We start from the raw sequence: 22,596 nt of genomic DNA on the forward strand, positions 1-22,596 counted from the left end.
GAGGATTATAAGGCTTTATCTCAGAATAAAAAAAGTGTATGAATTATTTCAGTTATTTTCTTTCCATCATCACATTGCTGTCTAGGAGAAAAAAATAGATATTCAAGAGGTCTCATGTTTGACTTTATTTTCATGTCTATTGTTATGTTCAATCTTTTAATGGGAAACACCTGAGGGAAAGTTGTCTCATGAGCTGTTAAAAGTTAGCTACATTAGCTGCATAGAAACATTCAAAAACAAAGAAATGTTGATAAGTCTGATTGTAGATGCTGGAATGGACACAAGGGGAAAGAAACACTATATTACTCTGCCAAGCGGGCACAGTTATAATCTCAAACTGACCCAGTATTGCTCAATATATATCAGTCTATCACAAGTTGTGAATGTCTACTTTTTCTGCCCATGTGATGTTCTGTTTATGTGATGTTGTTTTCACCAAACAAACTTTTTTCAATGACAGAGTGTTGCTTGTGGACCAAGCGCAAATCCCACAAGGACGTGTGTGACTTTAACCTACACACTGCTAATGAGGGACGCAGTGAAAAACACAGCAGTGTTGGTGGATAGCCAGTTAAAGCCATGTGTCTAGGTGCTGAGCCATATTGCACGTGCCGTCTTTCTCTGTTTCTCTCTCTTTCTCCCCACTTTTCAGCTGGCATCTGCTCATGCCAGGAAGCTGAGTGAGTCATTGACTTGAGAGTTGGACTAGCTTCATACTAGCGTTTGAGAGCACTAATCTCAGTATGAAAGGCCTTTTATTGAAAAATGCTCTAATTCTGCCTCTCTAGATAAGAAGTCAGTAAATAATTATTTACTGTTTGTTCAAAAGATGCTGGAAATTGCAGTTGTGCTCATAGTGTAATTGCAGAACCTTCATTGTTCCCATTTCAATTATGATTGTCTGTTTGTAGATGAGGCACAAGAGAAGATTACAAGTGTTTTTTCTGCGAGTTCCCCTGTGAGGTCTTGCACTCTCACAGCCTTTAAGAATTTATCCTTTTCTTCTTTTTTTTTTTAAGTCTGTCAATGAGATACTGCACAAATCTCTGCGATTTCAACGGATGCGTAACGGCAACCGTGAATCACTTTTATTGTTCCTCAACACTTGTTTTCTTCCTCTGCGCTTCATGCCAACGGGGCCTTATTTCAACAGATGGTTAAAACAGACGTTAAGATAAATCCATTTTGAAGAAGAGGACGAAGGAAAAAAGAGTGACTTCCACTATAAACGCTGCATCTGTTTTATTGGTCAGTCTTTTTTTTCCTTTGACGCAAGACCATATTTTGAAATGGATCAGCAGATGGCTCCCGGTCTTTCCTATTTACTGCAGAAATTCTCCAAGAACGCATTATCTCACATTATAGCCACACTGTAAAACTAACAGTGCCCACTCGTCAGCGTCCACTTAAGTCGGCACGACTGGCATCAAAGTGGGTAGCTATAGTGTGAAATCACTTTCTTTTAAAGGTTACTGCCATCGGTAACCGATGATGGCATTTACGGTGCGTTTAAGAGGTGGAATGATTCATACGTCTGTTGTAATCCAGAAATAACATCTCGGTTGGGCGTGCTGTGGAAAGAGCCTGACGGAAGAGTGCAATCTCTTTAAATATCGGAGTGCACAGGTTGCTGTGCGCTGCGGTTGGTGGTTGGGTGGGTTGGTAACTCTTGAGTGAGCACAGACTGATGCAGGTCCCTTCAGCGTGTGCGTCATTTGATGGGATAGAATGGAACACTGGCACACCACCTGGCGCCGGCCAAGTGGGGCTCAGGAAAACAATTGTGCCTGGGGAGAAGCCTTGAAAAGTAAAGGCTCAGGGAGAGAGGGAACGAGATGGAGAGGAAGATGGAGATCCAAAGGGACAGGCTTTGTTGCAGGGAGAATGAGTAGAATAAGTGTTGGGAATGGGTTCCAGAAAGGTGGGGGCATCCATACATCTTCCCTGACAAGCCGGCAGGGTTTGATGGGCCACGCTTCGTGCGCCATTCCATCTGGCGGAGATGATTGCATCGTGCATCGGCGTGCACAAGTTCATAATGTATTCATACCAACGCAACACGCTCTCTCAGTTCACCCTCGGCCTCGGATACCTGAGACGGCATCTGAATTCCAATTATCCGAAGAGTCGGTGTTCTCTCTTTCTCTCTCTCTCTCGTTCTCACCACATTACTGACTTCTTCATCTTTAATGCACGGCGGCTCTGAAGCGCAGCAGCTGGTTGTAACGCCACCTTCGTCATCTACTTTCACGGCGCTATCTGTCCCACAACACATCTCACATGAAAGGTGTTCTCTGTCTTTGCCTACCGCACCTCGTGACCCTGATCTGATGAGTGTGAGTCCACTATAAGCAGCCATCTTGTCAGCATTAGTATGCAGCTGATTGGCTTCGGCACGTCTTGCTTCACGTTAGTGGGCACAGCTTTACTCAGAGGAGCAAAAATGTTCCTATGGGGAGAAACCCTCCCTGAACTTCCTGCAAACACATAACCGTGTGGATTTCTTCATTGCTGCGGGCACTACAGAAATACAAGGCTGAATCATCACAGCTGATTAGGTTTCACAAAGCTTCTATACTAACTCGCTAAGTGAATAAGCAACTTTAGCTGGTGTGTGGGAGGATGAATGTAGCTGCAGCTTTACCGTTTTTCACAATGATACAAAAACAGAGATACATTGGTGTGATTCTTAAATCCATAATGTGTTTGCACACGGGGAGGTTTTTTAATACACAAGATTATTCGTGACCCTCTTTTTCCTATGTACTGCATGTGTACACAAATGTCTGTTTTACCCACTGTGGAATGAGCTGAACATTACTACTTGTGCAGTGAGTGATGTAAGAGACATGTAAGTCAAGCTGTGTGCGGTAAACATACGAACAGTGTCGTGTTTTTTTCTGGTTACATTATCTGAAGAAAAGATCTAACACAGGGTGCATGTATGAAAGGAACAGACCAGACTAATGGATAAATAACATGTGATTTTTAAAAAATGATGTTGAAATCTAGGATACCAAAGTAGAGACCATTAGTTTAAAGCTTTTAAAATTGTCCATTATCCATTCCAGCACATTGACCAGACCATAGTTGGTTAGCTGTTTGGTTGGTTTGTTTTGGATTTCTATGTAATATTCTATGTAGATTATGTACTGTTTAGTCTAATTGTCTCCATGAAGTAAAATTGTTTTTAATCCAATAAAAACAAGTAAAAAAAAAAATGTGAAACATAATTCTGTGTTTACAGAAGAGACTTTGATACACCAATGTGGTGTCTCTGTTTTATGGATGGTGGATGTCATTATTCAATATAAATACTGTTTAAATGGTCATTAAATCGCAAAGAGTTGCTTTTTTATTCAACTTCATGGAAGACTGTAGAAATAGACAGCAATCACAGCTGACTGTTTAGATCTTAGAGGCAAACTGACTAACTGACCCTGAAGGATGTGACTCAGTTCTGCACCAAATCGTGCTGGTCTTTAGTAGTGGTCTAATAAAATAGTGTGAAAACGTTTTATTCTTCTTTGACTTCTGTGTGTGTTTTTATATAAGGGTTTATAAGGGGATCAGCTAGAAGAGCCAGTCACGTTGTAGCAAGATGTTCACTGCCACTGTCGGGTCATGAAAAATGACCAGGCATGGAATGAAGATGAGCGAGTCGGTGCTTTCTAATGCCCAGTTTGGCGTGCCATTTAATGGCGATCCATATTACTCGAGAGCTCTTTTGAAAAGCAATAAAAGACCTTGCCGAACAGGAAAATGGAAAGCACTTCATCGTCCTTCCTGGGAGCCACATTAAATCTCTTGCTGCATCAATATCCGTGGTGGCCCGCCTAATATTCATCTGTGCCGCTCGTCCGCCAATTTCCCATTTTGAAAGGCAAGGTAACTGCCAAACAAATGCACTCTGTGCGTTAACTCTGCGCAGATTAACTTTATGAAATCAGGGCAGGATGGATGTGCACTCTGGTATGTTTTTGAGCCTGTTTAAAATGCAAAATTGCTTCTTTTCCACTCCAAGTGGGAGCTCATTTGAATTGAGTTATGCATCTCTTTTTTCCACAACATATTTGTGCAGTCTACCTCTTTTAGGTGGGTTTAATGCTGCTCTTGTACAATGCAGTTTTATTGGCAGTCCTTTTTACGTTGACTAATAGGAGATAAAATATATAAAATGTACCCCGCACTCCATACCATGTATGTAATACCTAGTTTTTCCAGACACTCTTGGTCTAATGGAAATAGTGAGGTTATAATATAAAAAGTAGAGAATGCTTTTATCTGAACTTTTGTTTTTTTTTTCTTCAGATGGGTTTTTACAGTCATTGATTGTTCTTTGTGTGGAATTCATCCATCCTACTAGTATAAAAGTGAGATGTATTATGGTGATTATTATTTCACTCAAACATGGGATGACGCACACTATGGAAGTGCAGTGCTTTTTAGTTGTCTGATGTGTAATATTTCAGAAGAAACAGTGAAGGAAATATGAAGCATAATGCATGTGTTGTGCTGACACATCTGAATGGAGGACGTTCCACATTTACACCACTTTTTCATACCTTTCTGTGGCTTCAAGGGTCAGAATCTCAGTGTGTATGTTGTGCATGCCTGTGAACACACACATGTACAGTACGTGTACTTGCAGATTACAACCTATTTTTGACCTCCTATCATCCATTTCTGTCCGACAGGTAAGAAGAGAGGATGAGGTTTAGACACCTCGGGGTTGTTTCTCTTTTCCCGATTCCCAATCCAATCCCAACTTTGACCTAGTTGTTAATCCTCAATTACACATGTAGATCCACAAACTGCTTTTTATGTCGCCCTGGGCTACTTATGAGACCATAGCTGAATAAAAGTCTTTCCCGTAGACCTTATCTGTCTTTGGACAATTAATATAATTTTTCACTATTTTATGTGATATTTTCCAATTACAGCGATCTGACAGGCATATTGGTTTAGAATAGCTTTCACATTAGTGCTTGGGCTATTTTATTCATTTCAGACTTGTGCTGTGGCTCTTGTGAATTATAGTGCCTGGACTTGTCACGTTGTTAACATTTCAATGTAATAACTGGCCCCATACTGAGATTTTAATGTTGAATCAAGCCACTTTCCTTTGCCTCATCCCTTTCACTGACTCAAGAATCTTTCATTTCTATCATTGTGTTTTTTAATGAATATCATGGAACAAATGCAGAGTTGCTTTATTAGAAATAATTATATGTCACATTGACATTACCAGCAGTGATTTTTCACAGTATAGCCTGTCCATCATATCTTCATTCTTTTTTTTTTCTTTTTTTTTTTGGCAAAACAGATAAAAAAAAACAGTTAATCAGCACATGTGTAGGTATGAGACAAAAGACCCCTGCTGATTATTCTGTCATTTCTTTATCAGAGCAAATAAACGGTTAGCTTCGGCGGGAATATATGGATCCTTGCATGTGTAATATATAAAGCTTAAGCTTTGTTTTTAGCATGGACAACTCTGTTCTCAATTGGGGTAAGGATTGAAAGTGCATGGGGAGCAAGTATGGGGCAGATTAAGCCTACACAGACACATATGTTTAGGATCTGGTGCACACATACAGCCACAGAGGTGCCTAGGGAATGGGAGCCATACAGAGCTGAAATTCTTTTTCTGTGCTTTCCTATAGATTCAGCTTTCAATTTAATTTTAGTTTACATTTTAGTTATTTTATTATGCACTTTTGTCATTTTTTATGTTTTTGGCTTTCTTAATATTTCTATGTAGCTTCAATTTATTTTTATTTCAATGTGAGTTCTATTAATTTTAGCATTTAAACCTCATAGTTTATGTCATTTAGTTACTAAGGCCACATTTCGTATTGCATTTTAAGTTTTTCAATTCAATATGTATATTTTACTTTATTAACAAAAGCAGTTTTTTTTATAGTTTTAGTTTGAGTTAACAATAACAACATTGGTTCTAACCCTGTAAGCAATTAGACAAAAGTGGCCAGAATACTTCTTGCAAAACCAAATGGCCACTTTTTCAAGATAGAGATGCTGATAGGACTTGTGTTGGATATTGCCCACAATCATCTTTCTATTTGTGAAATATTTTGCTTTTAAAAGCTTGTAGTAAATCGAAACTTCATATTTAGTAGATATGAACATGTTCAGAACTGTAGGTTTCATCCAGCATGAAATGAATGACACCGCAAATCATGCAGTTTATTGAGGTATGCTATTATATTCATAAGTAATCCAATTTTTTTGGCCTGGCAAACAATGAAATTGCATTGAAATAGACCCAGGCCATATTTAGAGACCAGATTGCTATAGACCAACCAGCAAGCAATGCTCTAGAAATCACTCACATACCCTAGTAAACACATAGCAACACATGGTAACACACAAGCACTGTGACAGCAAGTTTTGCACATGCAATAAAAGTACATTAAAAGTCAACGTATTTCTATTATTCTTAACCATAATCAGGTGTAAAATGGGTTGACTGCCTTTTTAATCTGGAGAAATGGGGTACTTTAGACATTACATGTCTGTTGTAGATGCTGAAGACCTCTATGGGGCTCCTCCAGATTTCTGAAACATTTTAATGAGAGTATTGCCGGTGTCTTTGATCATTAGGGAAATGGGGATGACAGCTGGAATTTGACTGGTGTTACTATCTATGAACTCTCTAAAGGCATGTACCGTGTATGTAGCTGTGTGTGTATATCTTACAGGAGCTCAGGTGCTGTGGAGAGGCAGCTGTTGGGATATCACTGAGGTCTCACAAGAACTGTTCCACTTTTTCTTCTGCAGATCGCACTGAGAAGCGCTCCACCATGCCCGACTCACCTGCTGATGTGAAAACACAGTCCAGGTTAACTCCGCCCACCATGCCTCCTCCCCCCACCACACAGGGAGCTCCCAGGACCAGCTCCTTCACCCCCACTGCATGTGAGTACTAGCACACACTGTACATGGACACCTCAACAGAAGACCAATGCATATGAATGACATGAAAGTATAAAATAGTCCTTAAATTCCTTTCTTAAAATGAGTCCAGTTCTGTTTTTGTTGTTCCTTGAAAAGTGTGGATATCTAAATAAATGTCCAGAATCTAAACTATTTTAACCAAGTCAGCCTAGCCAGATCATTGCAGTACAGATTTTAACATTTGGTTCATTAAAAAAGGAGTTAATAGAGATGCATTGTTTCATTTAAAAATTGTGCTACGTATTTGTGTCATGCTTAAAATTCGGACTTTCATGCTGAAATTCGGAATTCCAATCTATTTTCCAGCTATTTACAGTTCTTGATGTGTCAGTATTGTTGACTAGTTAGTTGGTATGAAGGAAATGTGCTTCAAATATTAAATCAGTTGTGTTTGCATCCAATAGAGAGTAGTATGGAAGCTGTGTGTAGTTCCAGTCGAATTTTCGGATCCAATTTGAGCTTCGATTGACAGACAAGATAGAGCAAGTTACTTTTGGTTTAAAACAAAATCTCAGCTTTCAAATTGAGTCATTTTGTAAGAAATTCAAACAATAAATACCATTTTATGGCTCTTTAATGCGTCGTGACAGATTGCTGTAGCGCCTCAGTTCAAACTGTATCTTGTTTCAAATGCACAAAGATGTCAGTGCACCATTTTTCAAGTTCAAGTCCATTGACATTAAAATGGCGTTCAAAAATCGCCTGTCAATCAAACTTCCTGCGAAGGGTCAACTGCATTAAAATATTTTCATGGCTAAACGACTGCTAAACTGGATGTGATGTATTGCATGTCAAATGTTATTCTTTAAATACTAGTTCTGTAAAATGGGTGATTATTAATAATTATATCCAAAATAATTATATACTTTTTTTCTTTTGATTAGCCATAGAAAACATTATCTATTTTGCTTTGTTTTGATTTGTTTTCTTTACTCATACTTTCATTATTCTCTCATTTTACCATGGTCAATAGGTGCAGGGTAACGGTTGCGTTATACGGCAATCATTAAATGTCAGAGATAGAGGAAAGGTGTCATAAATCATCCTAATTATTACTACTACTACTACTAATAGCTCCTTTCTAATGCTCAAAGTTACTTTACAAAGACAAAGAATGACAGAACAGAGAAAATTACAAGGCAAAACAAATAAAGAAACAAAAGAAATCAAAAATTAAAAGTAAAGGGGTAAAATTATACTAATGTTTAGGGCCAACTGGTTGACAAGTCATTCAGATAATCCATCAACTTTTAGGATTTTAAAGAATATGTAGTTTTGCACTCCCCTCATTACAGTCGACAGGATTTCCCCTTGTCTTCTGACCTGCAGATTTTTGCCTCTGCCCGCTGGCTGATGCCACAAAGAGCATCACACATGCCAGCTCAGGGGAGCGCTAGAGCGGCTCGCTATCAAAGCCGTCCGTGCCACAGCCTCCCAGCACCGTGTCAGTGTAATTGAGCAGTGGTGTGCTGTCAACAGCAGTAACACATTCCTCTCTCTGATGTTACATCCCTAAAAACAGATCAGTTGGACTCCGCAATTAGCGCTTATGAAAAAAGAGACAAAAAGCAAGCCGGGTCTGAAGCAATCCGGAGCCTTTTTAAAGGCAGACTCTAATTATACATTCTGAAGGTTTAACAAAGCAAGTGCTTTGATTTCCCCTCCATGTAATTGTTACCAGATGCAGCTCAAGTATCTCGTTTCTGTTCTGTTGGAGGGAGGCCAGGCAAACGAGGCTATCACGCAGCCTAATCTCATTAGAGAGACGTTGATTCCAAGCTGCATCCCTCTGCCGCGTATGTTTCTCATCGTGGCACGGGGGGCACTCGACCACATGTATTCTCCTCCTCTGGACTTAATATGTCTGATGTATGGAAGCAAGAACGCACGGCTTCCTTCTCAAAGCTGCCGTGGCTGATTCAAAACAAATGTTCCTCTGTCACAAGAGCCTCGTTCAAGCACTGTCAGTCACAGGCATTCATACGCCAGTGTCATTTTTGACAAAGGTTTGCTTGCTGTATTTTTTTAAGGAATGTTCCTGGGAATGTTTAATAGGAATCGTTTGGGTTTAGATCATTCCATAATGCTTGGGTTAAAAATAAACGCCAAAGTTCTCTTTGTGACATGTAGAAATAATAAACTTTCTGTTTTCCAGTAACGAATGGCACCAGTCACTCTCCCACTGCACTGAATGGGGCTCCATCTCCACCCAATGGTTTCAGCAATGGGCCTTCATCATCATCTTCGTCCTCACTGGCCAATCAACAGCTGCCGCCGGCCTGTGGTGCAAGACAGCTCAGCAAGCTCAAACGTTTTCTCACGACACTACAGCAGTTCGGCAATGACATCTCACCTGAGATCGGAGAACGAGTGCGTACCCTGGTGTTGGGGCTTGTGGTAAGTCTGCAGTCACAGAAGTGTGTGGCACTTACTTGTTTTGATTTTTCGTCAAAACTTAATCTTTGTGTGAAACGATAAGCTTCTTTCTGGTGACATATGCAAAACTTCTCTAATCATTTAGACAGCTTAAACCCCACCCTTCCAAGTTTGCATTCACCTGTCTCTGAAATAGGGCCAGGTGATAAAGCGATAAATACTGCAATTGAATTTTCTTTGACAAAACGATAAATGTGAGATATTTATATGTAGATATGTGTTAAAGGATTAATATAATATAATAACAGTATTTTTGTGATTAAGCTATAATATTTGTTCATTTATACTAAATGTATTTATTTAGACTACTGTTTTTCATGCAGTTACCTAGAAACTATATAGTTCAATTTTTACCATGGTATTGAGTTGTGCTATATGTGTGGTTTTAACTGTGGTTATCATGATCTTAATGTATGCTACTATGGAAGACCAATGGTTTATTTTAATGAAACTCAAACAGTCATAATAATTAAACTTTTAACAATATAAAAGGAAAAATGACTGGTAAAGAATTAAAAAATGTGAAGCGTTTCTTATGTTCTGATCATAAAGAGTAGTTTAAAAACACAATTAATAGTCTGGATTTTACAACTTTCACTTAAAGCAAAAATCTGCTTTTAAACTTGAAATAAATAAGATTTGAAATGTATTGTGGTAATTATGCTCCGATATAAAATAAAAAATAAAAATGTTTTTTTTTTTGGTCTTATTGCCCAGCCCTACTCTGAAAACTTAAATTCCTATCAACAACCAATGAATTGAACCAAGTGCCCACCCTACAGTACATTTTATTATTTTTAATAATCTTTTTCACTCAATTGTACATCACAATGTGGAAGAAAACATCTGTCACTACTTCCATTTCTTCACGACTTTAATGGGAAAGGATTTTCTAACATAACGTAAAGTGTAATTTCTGACTCACAGTCTTTAAGAAAAAACAGTTGTCTCTGACAGGATACTAGTAATTATTGTGTCTCCTGAAAAGTTTACAGACAGTAGAAATTGATTTGTTTTGCTTTCTTGTCACCAAAAAGGTTTTGACACCAAATCTTGTTTGGCTTCCATCATAGAAAATAAAGGTTTGTCCAACAACAATAAATCAAATAGAACACATCTGTAGCCAATTATAGCAACATAACTGAAGAAAGAAAGAAAAATCCACTTGACAATATGTGCACCATAAGCTGTACCACAGCGTTATTTTCGTTAATATGTAGTTATGGAAAAAACAATGGTGAAATAGCAGCCTGTACTAGAGGAGGCCTGCTTTAATTAGCCATTTCGAAAGGAAAGCTCTTTTTTTCAGCGGGCATTTGTTTATTTTTTGCTGTGTCTACACGCAGAGGCTTCCTTGTGTCCCCTTGGCTTCCATGGCTCTTTTTAATTCGCTCCCCACTCTGCCTTATTGAAAAGAGTGACACACTTAATTAGCGCCACCGATGCTGGAGAAAAGCTCAGGAGGCTTTCTGGCTGTCAAAACAGGCCGCTGCAATCTGGCCGAACAGATGTAAGCCTAATGTAACAAAATTCAGGTCTGGGAAATGAGGGGAGAAAAAAAGCTGTGTATTTTTCTCAAATGTACGACTCCCCGCTCTCTTTCCCATCTTTCCTTCCGCTAGCTCTCTTGGAAATAACATGTAGAAAATTGAAAATAGTGTCCTATCAGTTCTATCAGTCTGTTAAAAGATGATAGAGCAGAGAGCAGGAAAGATTGAAATTAGTCATTTCTCTCTTTTTTTTTTTTACACTGCCGTGTTTAACAGGGGTGAGATATATTTCAGATCGGTAGGGAACAAGACACGTTTTTTAAAGCCGCATATCTTCCGCGTGTGTTACAATGTTTATGCCATGTTTTATCTCGCAGAGCAAGCTGCGCAGTGTGATACTGCATCTGTAGTTTTGTTTGTATACATGTTTGTGCGTGTGCTTGTTGACGTGGTTGGCTCAAGCACATGTAAAAGCCTCCAGATCAAACTTCCCCTTACGAGGCCTTTCACCACAGCCATCCATATGCCTCCCATTACAGTCTTCAAATCATTCAATCTTCAGCAGGATATAGTTTTGCCTCCAATAAGTAATATTATCACATAATGTTTTCCACATGTATTCATGCGTGCACCGTTTTTTTCCTCTCTCCCTGCAGAACTCCACTCTAACCATTGAGGAATTCCACTCCAAACTGCAAGAAGCGACCAACTTCCCACTCCGACCTTTTGTCATCCCCTTTTTGAAGGTATTGCACAAGCAATCTGGAAAACATTTGAACAACTGAGGCACAGATGTACATATTTCTCCCAGCCATTTTTTCATCCTGGTTTCCTCATGAGCAAAGAGGTATCAGGTTTCTTGATCACTGGGACCTATTTTTTAATATTTCATGATGTGAACCTACATTAATCAATATAACTGCACCATACAGGCCTGTCCCACTACACACTGTCTCTATTTATTCATACCTTCTGACTACACCCTTGTTCAGCCGTCGCTTTTCTCACACGCCAAATTTTGGAAGGCAGGGCACATCTGAAACCATTACCACAGTAAGACGATCTGTTGTCTGGGAGAGTATCAACCTTTGCCCTCTCTGCTGCCCATTTGTCACTGCAGCTCTTATTTCATTACAGTTAAATGTGTCTCAGGGCCTGTTTATGTTGGAGCACTTAACACGAACCATTCAAATAAACACTCTGCATATTATTCTTTCGACCATGGGAAGTATTTGAGTTACACATGCCATACTTTTGTATCACATTATCGTGTTCGAGATAAATGATTGTAGCATGCAAAGTGAATGTATAATTTGTTAATTTATGACATATGTTGCAAATAGACATCAGCGCTTGATAGAGATTAAATTCTCATGAGCATATGGTGACTGCTGTATCCATCCACCCTCAATCGTTAGCCATTCGTTTTCATCTGCTTGTAAGTGACAGCTATTATGCACGGCGCTCCAACCTACCCGTTCCCTCCCTCTTTGTCTAACCTTCACCCCCCTCCCCGTTTCCCATCTTTCTCTTGCGCTTTGCTTTCTCATATCTTCCTTTCCATAATAATGAAATAAGCGACCAGTGGAGATGGGTCAAATCTGTGTTGTTTACTCCATTAGATGATGATGGAAAGGAGTATGTATGTTTTCGTGGCAAGCCATTCAGAGGCGTTTCATCTTGTCCACTGCTTGTCCTGGCCGGCTCCGTCGCACAGAAATTGGTCCCATTAGAGGTTGCTCCGGTCGCTGACGGATGCAGAGAAGCATACAGGAACACTTCCCTGACTCGCTCGCTCTCGCGCAGCTCCACACCATATGGTTACTGTATCATCCAGTCAGGAGGGGTGGTATCAAAGATGCAACTTGTGTTATTTTTTTTTTCCTCGCTCCCTCTCTCCCTCTCGTCTAATTTTAGTGGTTTTCCTCAAAGGAGCCTTTAATGACAAATACCATATGGCTGTGGGAACAGGGGCTTTTATAAGTGTGCAGAAGCGCAGCTGCAACAATGTGCATTAGCAGCATTTTTTCATTAGGCTAATGTTGTCTAGCGACCCTCCCGTCAGGGTTGGGTTTTGCGGGGAAGTGTTTACAGGAAGGGCAGCGTGCATCACGCTAATAATGTAATCCAAATTCGACGCCAGCTGACGGCCTTTGTGCTGATGGCTTTTGTTTATGATTCCTCTAAATGGATTCCTCATCTGATAAATTTGTAATATTTAGCCGCCGTTTCGTTCAGCAGGCTCCATAAAGCCTGTAAGCACGTGTTCCTCTGCGGCTCTGTGCCTCATTGCTCAGAGACATACTCAGCGTGACATAGTCGGCGCTTCACCACATGCTAGCGGTGCAGAGGAAGTGAGGATTACATATACGTGGCAAACTGCTTTGCGGCTTGTGTTTGATATGTTGGTTTCCAACTAGCTGTGTGCTAATGGACCACACAGGAGCTGGAGAACACACTTAGACATAATCAAAGCAAATGTCAAATCTTTGCAGGTTTATAATTTTACTGCATTGAATAAAAAAATCGATAATGATAAACAATAAAATTGCAAATTAGACCGTTCTAACTTTTATTGATGAAAAAGCTTTTTTGAAATACACTGCAATATTTACTTTCTTCCTCAGTGTCCAGTAATAGATCTGAACATTCTTAGAACAAGATGAATTAAGATTAAAAGCAAAATTACTTGTGAAATCAAGTCTTGTTTTCTATCAAATGTGTCAAAATTAGGTGAGTTTAAACAAGAAATATATCTGCCAATAGTGTAAAAACAAAACAAGTTTTATTTTTCTTACCCCGTTGGCAGATATTGTATTTCTTATTTATAAAGTCACTTAATTTTGATTAATTTTTTAGAAAATTCTTAAGTCATTTTGCTTCTCAAGTAAATGTTTCTTGATATAAGACTGGGAAGCAAGACAAAAATACTGATTAAGATAATCATTTTTGCAGTGTACATGGTGTATGTGAACTGTCACTAACTATGAGGACCTCCATTTAATGAAAGTCTGAGGTCACTGAGGGTCAAAGCAATTTCACTAGCCTCTGGTAATTATCAGCATGAACTACTAACAGACCATTACACCATACAACTGGCGACCAGGCAGTCCTTTATAAACAACCCCCATCATTATCATAATTAAAATATACCAGAATAACTTTTATTTATTTACATTTTTATGTTAGAATTTTTTGATTTTTGCCATTTAATCTGCTTCATGACCAGCAGCTAAATTTTGGCCATACTTTCTTTAAACTCTGTGCTTTCATTGTGCTTCGTTCAATATTCAATCAACACACCGCTCCTAATTTTAGCCATTACATCACTGAAAAGGCGCACAGTGGGAGTACACTGAAGAATATTCCAGAGCTGAAAAGATGTTTGATTATAGTCTTAGATCAGAGTCACAGGCCATAGAGAAAGAAAAGAAAGAAAACAGAGATGAAGAAAGCACAGAAAGAGAGAAAATAGACATCATCCTCCAACTAACACCTTGTGTTGTTTAGATGCTGCAATAGTCCGACTGTTGCTGGATGGGGATTCACAAAAACCTTTCATCTGCCGTGAAAATGCTCCTCAGTGTGTCTTTGAAGTGGCGAGGCCTCCAAGTGCTTTCGGAGAAAGCCAAGCCAGCTAGTAATCATGATAGAGATGCAGAGGAAATGAGACAGAAAGAAAGCGAACGTTACCCCCACCCCCCCCCCACCCCCCAAACCATCTGCTTTGAAGATGTCACTTTCTATGTTGACCATGATTGCCCATATCAAGGGCCCAGGGCACTAATGCATGTTTCAGGTCACAATAGAGTGCTGCTCAAAACGGTGCGAGAGTGTCTTTATTTTGGAAGAATGTACCTGTAATGATAATAATGAGTAAACAAAAAACGGTGTTTAGAGCCTCTGGCTGTGGACAGCATCATAGTGCTACATCTGCTCAGCACATCCTGACCGCTATCTCCCCCTACAGGCCAACCTGCCGCTACTGCAGAGGGAGCTGGTGCACTGTGCACGGCTGGCCAAGCAGAACCCGGCTCAGTATCTCGCCCAACATGAGCAACTCCTGCTGGACACAAGCACCACGTCACCTGTCGACTCGTCTGAACTCTTGATGGACGTCAACGAGAACGGCAAGAGAAGAACGCCTGACAGGTGAGCGAACTTTGAATGAACATCATCAATCAGTCATGCAGTTTTGTTGGTATTCAAAGAGTCACACTATAATTTCACTTGCCAAAAAAAACAACATTTAATTTGCTTTGAGTCAAAATACGAATCATTTATTTTTTCTGTAATTTATAAGTATAGAAATAAATACATTTTTATTTATGTTTTCTTTACAAAAAGACAGCAAATTTACAAGAATATCACAAGTCATCCTGACATTTTTCACACCAATTTAAATTCACAACAACAATGTTCAATTTATCACAGAACCTCAAAACCAAATGTTTGGAAAAGTTTGCAAGGTATAAAAAAATGCACAGTGAGTTGTAATGACAATGAAAAATCTCTCATAAAAGGGGGAGTTGGAGGAGTTATCAATAAACGTTTATTTAAGCATTAATTTGTTAGCAAGTGGACTTTAGGCACCCACACACAACTATAGACTAGCAATGCAAGCTTGTAAAACAGCTGGAGGGCTGTAGAAATGTTGCAGCGGGTTATGAGTGTCTTTATTGTCATGCATCATTTGGATTCTCGTCCTTTAATGGAGCAGAACCAGGAGGAACCAGACACATCTGGAGAATGCAGATTCTGTAGAGGCTTCCTGTTGAGATGAACATGAGTGAGAATTTGCACTACTGTATAAAACTAGAGCAAGGCTACATGTCTGTTGCGGCCTGAGAGAAAAGATATAAAAGCTTTTATATACTGTATCAGTTCACTCCCAGGAGCTCAGAATTATTTCTTCTTTTCAGTGAGGAAATATAATTTTTAATATGCTATCTTATATGAATACATATCAGCTCAGGTCCCCATGGTTATTAAAGAAGAATATACAGCTCTCTATTTTTCTCTTTCTTTATATCTGTCTTTTTTTTAAGTAATACCTGCATTTTTGCATGAGCTCTAATGTATGGTTAGGTGAGCCTGGGGACATGGCTGATAACACATACAGATGAGACTCAGCTCGGATACGGCTGGCTAAGCGCTTCTGTTTCTGCTTAGCTCGGCTCAGCTCGACTCGACTCTCTGCCTTTAGAATGAGGAGGTGCAAAATAAAGAGAAAGCAATATTGGAATTTGAAAGGGAGCAATGCTGTCCTTAATCACAGAGCACAATGTACGGTCACTTCAGTCTGATTAATATCAAAGGAATCGGGAAACTACGGCTACAGAGAGAAGCGCACCCCACAATGCATTCTTAGTACGACTCGGCTCATTTAGAAGAGAAATGTGTGCCGAGACTTATTTGAATAAAATATTCCATTGTGCTGCACAACCCCTATATATTTGAAAAAAAAAAAAAAAAAAAAAAAATGAGGTTCAGATTTAGTTCACAGCTTTCAGTGATCCCCACAGTCTTGTGAACTAAAGTAATTTAAGATATTACCTGAAATTTTAAAATGCTTACACACAAGGCCTGTCAATGAGATCTTAGTTGTACAGAGTAAAAAATTTGGCCTCTGTAATATTTGTATTTAATGTATTTGAAAGAAGTCTCTTAAGCTCATCAAGGCAGTACAGTACAAAACAGCTGCTTTCTCTTTGATATATATATATATAGAAAGTCAGAAGTCAGAAAGAGCTTTATTACTAAGTATGTTTACATACACAAGGAATTTGACTCGACGACAGGAGCTTCCAGTGCAGAAGAAAGTACGGACATAGTGAAACATTCATGATCAGTGAATAGAAATATACTTTTTTTTATATTGTATATATTTTATATTGTAATGTATATTATTTATATTTTCTTTGTATTGTAATTAAGTATTTTCATGTTTGTTTGTTTAGCAAGTGCCACATGAAAACAGTACACAATTTTAAATCAATTTGAATTAAAGACAATATTTTACGCAAATAAAAATAAAATGTATAAAAATTAATTTTGCTAAGTAATATTGGGAATTTCAGACTTGTGTAGTAAAATACAATAAATAAATTGCAAAGTAAATAAATTAATAGATCAAAAAAGACGTTTTGTGGATGGAAAAAAAGACATGGGAGACATGAGCACATGGAAATCACATACCGTACCTGAATCAGAGACCAAGTTCATGAAGAATAGATAGAATTAGAATTGGTATTAAAATGTATGAGACTGGGGTAAAATAAAGGCAGCTGTGTTTTGGAGGTGTGGGTGGAGGAGAAAGGTGGCTTTGAGGAGCATATGGACGGTGATGGATGCGCATTAGCAGCTCATAAAAGCAGCTCATTAGGAAGTTCAGTGTTTTTCAGAGGTAACCGAGGGACGACCGCCTCACAACACACACACAGCGACTCACACGAGTACCAGCATCTGCGAACACCTGGACCCGTGACACATGAAAGTGAAGGGCAGAGCAATGTGAAAGCCCTAGGGTTTAGGTGCATAGAGCGAGTCCTGTGAGTGCTCATCTCTTACAGTCCACGTGTGCTCTGTCAAGACCTCCTTTTACTGACAACAAAGTGCTCGACGGAGCCATAGAAGCTGCTTTTCTACATAGCACATTAGATGACAGACTATTACTGCCTTAGGTGCAGTTTCACATTCTCCCTTGACCCACAGCAGAGGAAAGTACATTACATCAATGAACACACTGTCTTCAGAAGACATCTCAGTGTCAGGCAGTGTCTGTCTTATTGGAATGGTAAAACACAAATATAAAAGACATTAATGGGTGAGTCCTCATTTTCCCTGACAATGTCTGGAAAGACAACCAGTTGTGTAGAAGAATCTATCTATCTATGGCGCCGCGCTGCATCAGCAAAAGACAGTCTACACTGGATGAGACAAAGCGACCTTTGAAAATCATTTGAAATTTGTGTCAACATGACATAAATAAAACGCGGCAGCAGTTAACTGTCAGGGATTTGTGGTGTCACGCTGCGCTGCATCCATGTAGAGAACATCACTGATTATAATGAGTTCTATTGACTGATCTATATATAATGAATCTCTATTACAGATCAGTGGTTTTATAGTATTTTGTCGTGTAGACACGGTGTTAGGAAATATTAGTTGTTTTTCCTTATAAGGATTCATGCTTCGGGCACACCCCTAACTCCACCCTGCCCCTGCCCCCACACTGATGTCATCGTCCATCGCGATGTTTCACTGTAGACATCGTCCGATGCCAAATTTTAGACATTGCCCAACCCTAATCTATCATTCTACCATTCTATCGTTTGACACAATCCATATTGTTAAAAGCACTATATAAATAAAGGTGACTTGACTTGACTATCTATTGTTTTATCAATCATTCTATCAGTCGGTCTATCTATCGTTCTATCGATCATTTAACTATCTATCTATCGTTCTGTCAGTCTATCGTTCTACTGTTCTATCTATCAGTTTATATCAGTCTCACTTCTGCTCCTTTCTTCCTGTTCCTCACTCTGGATTCTTCTGTCTCCTTCCAGAACCAAAGAGAACGGATTTGAGCGGGAGCCGCTCCATCCCGAGCACCCCAACAAGAGGCCCTGCACTATCAGCCCTGGCCAGCGCTTCAGCCCCTCCAACGGGATCTCCTACCAGCCCAACGGCCTGCCGCACCCCACCCCGCCCCCTCCACAGCACTACCGTCTGGACGACATGGCCATCGCACACCACTACAGAGATTCTTACCGCCACCCCAACCACCGCGAGCTCCGCGACCGCCCTCGGCCTCTGGGTAAGAGAGAGATTACAGCAGCATCTGGTGACAGTCATTAATAAGAGCGTTACTGTGCTGTGAAAGATTGTTAGAGTCTGAGATGTGGAATATAACCTCCTTCTCCACGGCTGCGGTCACCAATGCCTCCAATCCTCAAACTTTGTGAATAACATGTTCCATTTTGATGCAAGACCCCTATAAATTTTGAGGGTAAAAGCAAGTTTCAAATAAAATGAGGCTCAAATTCAGTTCATAGTCTTTAATAGACACCAGAAATATAGAAAGTCACAGTAAAAGTTTTTTTTTTAAGGAAAAGCTTCTTACTTAAATAATAACTGGTAATAAAATGTAAAAGACATAGACATAGACAGCAGACATAGAAAGTCACAGGAAACGTTTTTTAGTGCTGTCAAACGATTAATCGCATCCAAAATAAAAGTTTTCTAAAATATATACATGCATGTGCGACTCCAGGAATAAAAAGTACATTTTAAAATATTTTCAATATATATATATATATATATATATATATATATATATATATATATATATAAACAGACACATACAGTAAATATTTTTTAAAATATTGACATGTATATATCTATATTCCTATATTTTATATTATATTTAAATATATTTAACATAAACATAACATATTTTTCTTAAATTATATATACATAATAAATATACAAAGTATTCACACATATATTATGTAAACAAAAACTTATTTTGGATGTGATTAATCATGATTAATCATTTGACAGCACTGATGTACTGTGTATATATATATATATATATATATATATATATAAATGTGTGTGTGTGTGTGTGTGTGTGTGTGTGTGTAAAACCTTAAATACATTTCTCAGATTATTTTAAGAAAATAAAAGCATCAAAAGCCCAATTCTCCGAGGCTGACTTTGCCAATGCCTCATATTCTCAAAAGTCCACTGCATGCCACTCGACTCTTAGAAGTTAAACCAGGCGAGGCTTAGTTGGATCAGGAACATAAACTACTTTAAAAATGATTTGAGGTTTACATAAAACCAACTCTCCATATCGGGTTTAAATGTGCTAAAAATACTCAAGCACGTTAGCCAGTGATATATGCATGAGATATGCATAAGCCTGGCAGCTCTGGTGCTGTGTGGAGAGAGCGAGAGAGCATGCCCACAGGCTGCATGGGGGAGAGGAGTGAGGGATGAGAGCATGTGAGGAATGAAGAGTGTGTGAGCGATGGAGGATGTCAGGAAGCGGGTGAGCTATGGCTGTGAAACAGACGGCCATGACATGCCACTGAGGGCAAGCAAGAGAAATGGAAAACCAAGGCCCAAATAGTAACACGTTTAACACTCGCTCTCTCTTTTTCTCTCGTTCTGTGTCAGGGATGCACGGCAGCACGCGCCAGGAGGAAGTCATAGATCACAGACTTACAGACAGAGAATGGGCAGAAGAGTGGAAGCACCTTGACCATGTAAGAAAAGTAATAACATTTTTTATTACTATCCAAAGTATGTGTGTGAGAGAGAGAGAGAACACGACACAAGAAGTGTGTTTGCTGATACGTTTCTGTGTTTGCATGTTTTTTTTTTTTGGGGTGGGGGTTGCAGTCTTCTAGAAAACAGTGAGATTATATTGAGCTCAACTGGAGATTTTAGCTTTAAGTCTCCTGTTTTTTAGTAAAAGATACCAACATCTAAGATGTTAGCATGAATGCAAACATGTCTTTCAAAGTTGTTTTTTTTAAATATCTATGTTCATTTGTGTACAGTTTTGTCTAATACGTTTTAGGAGAAACATCAGTTGTTAATTAAGTTGTAAGGTCTCCTGAGCTATAAAAGAGCAACTTTTAAAGCATCAACTTTTTGTCAGGGGTTGGCATTAGTGCTTTAGTGACTGTAAACATATAGAGCTGTGAGTCATCATTCAGTGCCAGCCTTTAACATTGAGTTTTTATATCTAAATTTGTCATTTCTATTTAGAGCAGATGTTGTGTTGGTAACATTCTGCCTGCTTCTCCCCCGCAGCTCCTGAACTGCATTATGGATATGGTGGAGAAGACACGTCGCTCACTGACGGTGTTGAGGAGGTGCCAGGAGGCCGACCGGGAGGAGCTCAACTACTGGATCCGTCGTTACAGTGATGCTGAAGATCTTAAAAAGACCAGCAGCTCCAGCAGCAGTCAGTCCAGACAGCAGAGCCCTGCCAGCCAAGAAGGCAATGCTTTAGGTAACACTTATTCAGCACAAGATGTTTGTCTGAGATGTCTTTATCACCTGAAAATTTATGTTCTATTTCATACATCAATTAGTTTATTTAAAACTGATATGTCTGATCTTAAAGGGGTCATATGATGCGATTTCAAATTTTCCTTTCTCTTTGGAGTGTTACAAGCTCTTGGTGAATAAAGAAGATCTGTGAAGTTGCAAAGACTAAAGTCTCAGATCCAAAGAGATATTCTTTATAAAAGTTGAGTCTCGTCCACACCCCCCTGAAACGCCTCGTTCTAACACGCCCCCACATCTCTACGTCAGTATGTGAGAGGTTGCATAAACCATCCCATATACACACGCAAATAAACAAGGCATACCAATTTTGAGGTGAAAATGGGAGGTATTACTACCTCCGCCTTACACCACATAAACACATTTCATTACACCAAATACATAAAATAATGTTCTTTTTAGCAGCATCATATGACCCCTTTAAAAAGAACAGATTTACAGTCAGTTGTTCTGATGATAATGTAATGATCTATCAGTTATTTTGACTGGGAAAATGGTTGTACCATGTATTGAGTTAATTGTAAATGAAGTGTCCTTTCTTCTCTCTCTTCCAGACGTCCATAGGGAGCTCCTTCACAGGCCAGTGTCTGGATACGTACCTGAAGAAATCTGGAAGAAAGCCGGTTAGCATGCCATCTTTTTTCTTTTCTTTTCTTTTTTTTTTTTTTTTAACATGCACACACACTCATAAGCACAGGTGGAAAATCAAAGCTAAATTATTCAGACAGAGCTCTTTCAAAGCCTATCTGTGATTTAAAAGCTCTCTGAAATTCAATCAGTCAGTTATTTGTATGCAGAACTGCAGAGTCAGGTGGGAACCTGGTTGGTGTCACACCAAACTCTGGTGTGATCTCGACATAACAGTTGTTTTCCTGAAATTGCGGTTGTTCTTGTGAAAAATCAGGGGGAAAAATGAAAATTAAATGCACAAGAAATGATGCATATGTAATGAGATTGGGACACTAGGCCAAAAAGCACACATATTAGTATATTAGTAAAACAAAAGAACAATAAATAAATGCATATTTACAAATAAATAAAGGATACATTTAATAATTAAAAATAAACAATTTCACAGATTGAATTTCTGTAATGCGTTTTAAGCTACTGTTATTTTCTTTTCATCCATATTTGCAAAAAATGACAATAGAAATAGAAAAAAAATCTCTTTTAAAGTCACAAATAAGATTTAGTCATCATGCATTTAATTTAAAACCAAAATTAGCAAAAATCTTGAGAAACAGATATAACACTTGGAAGGTTTTGCCATTGTGCATTTTATTTAAAACATTATCTGATGCAAACCTTATGAAAAATCTTTAGAAGCTGATAAAACACTTGGAAGGTTTAGTGGGTTTTTGTGGCATTTTGTTTGACTCCTGTAATGTTCCCTGAGTCGTTGGTTGGGCAGTTCAGTGATTGGCTTCACTGGAAGCACCTCTACACATTCCAACAGTGATGTCAGATCATAAAGCTCTTTTATTGCTCTGGCTGAACAGGACACATAAGTGCTCCCAGCCTTTACAGCACTTCAGCACTCCTGCCATTAGCTGTGCAACAGGCTCTCAGCTCTCCACTGCACTCTGTTTTATCACAGCAGAGG

The 22,596-nt window shown here is 38.9% G+C and overlaps 1 protein-coding gene across 5 annotated transcripts in view; it reads left to right on the forward strand.

The window, feature by feature from the left end:
• Window positions 1-22,596, forward strand: part of runx1t1 (RUNX1 partner transcriptional co-repressor 1) — a 52,933-nt gene that overhangs the window by 23,282 nt on the left and 7,055 nt on the right. For 4 of the 5 annotated variants that reach the window (XM_042746049.1, XM_042746051.1, XM_042746050.1 and 1 more), the window contains 8 exons: window positions 6,802-6,939; window positions 9,134-9,375; window positions 11,561-11,650; window positions 14,875-15,056; window positions 18,476-18,726; window positions 20,094-20,191; window positions 20,736-20,937; window positions 21,548-21,616. In XM_042746049.1, the coding sequence (XP_042601983.1) occupies window positions 6,802-6,939; window positions 9,134-9,375; window positions 11,561-11,650; window positions 14,875-15,056; window positions 18,476-18,726; window positions 20,094-20,191; window positions 20,736-20,937; window positions 21,548-21,616 (1,272 nt within the window). The remainder of the gene's footprint in view (window positions 1-6,801; window positions 6,940-9,133; window positions 9,376-11,560; window positions 11,651-14,874; window positions 15,057-18,475; window positions 18,727-20,093; window positions 20,192-20,735; window positions 20,938-21,547; window positions 21,617-22,596) is intronic. The other variant, XM_042746052.1, reaches the window with a different exon arrangement.

Source organism: Cyprinus carpio, chromosome B19 (genome assembly GCF_018340385.1).
Source record: "Cyprinus carpio isolate SPL01 chromosome B19, ASM1834038v1, whole genome shotgun sequence".
Taxonomy (NCBI): Eukaryota; Metazoa; Chordata; class Actinopteri; order Cypriniformes; family Cyprinidae; genus Cyprinus; species Cyprinus carpio.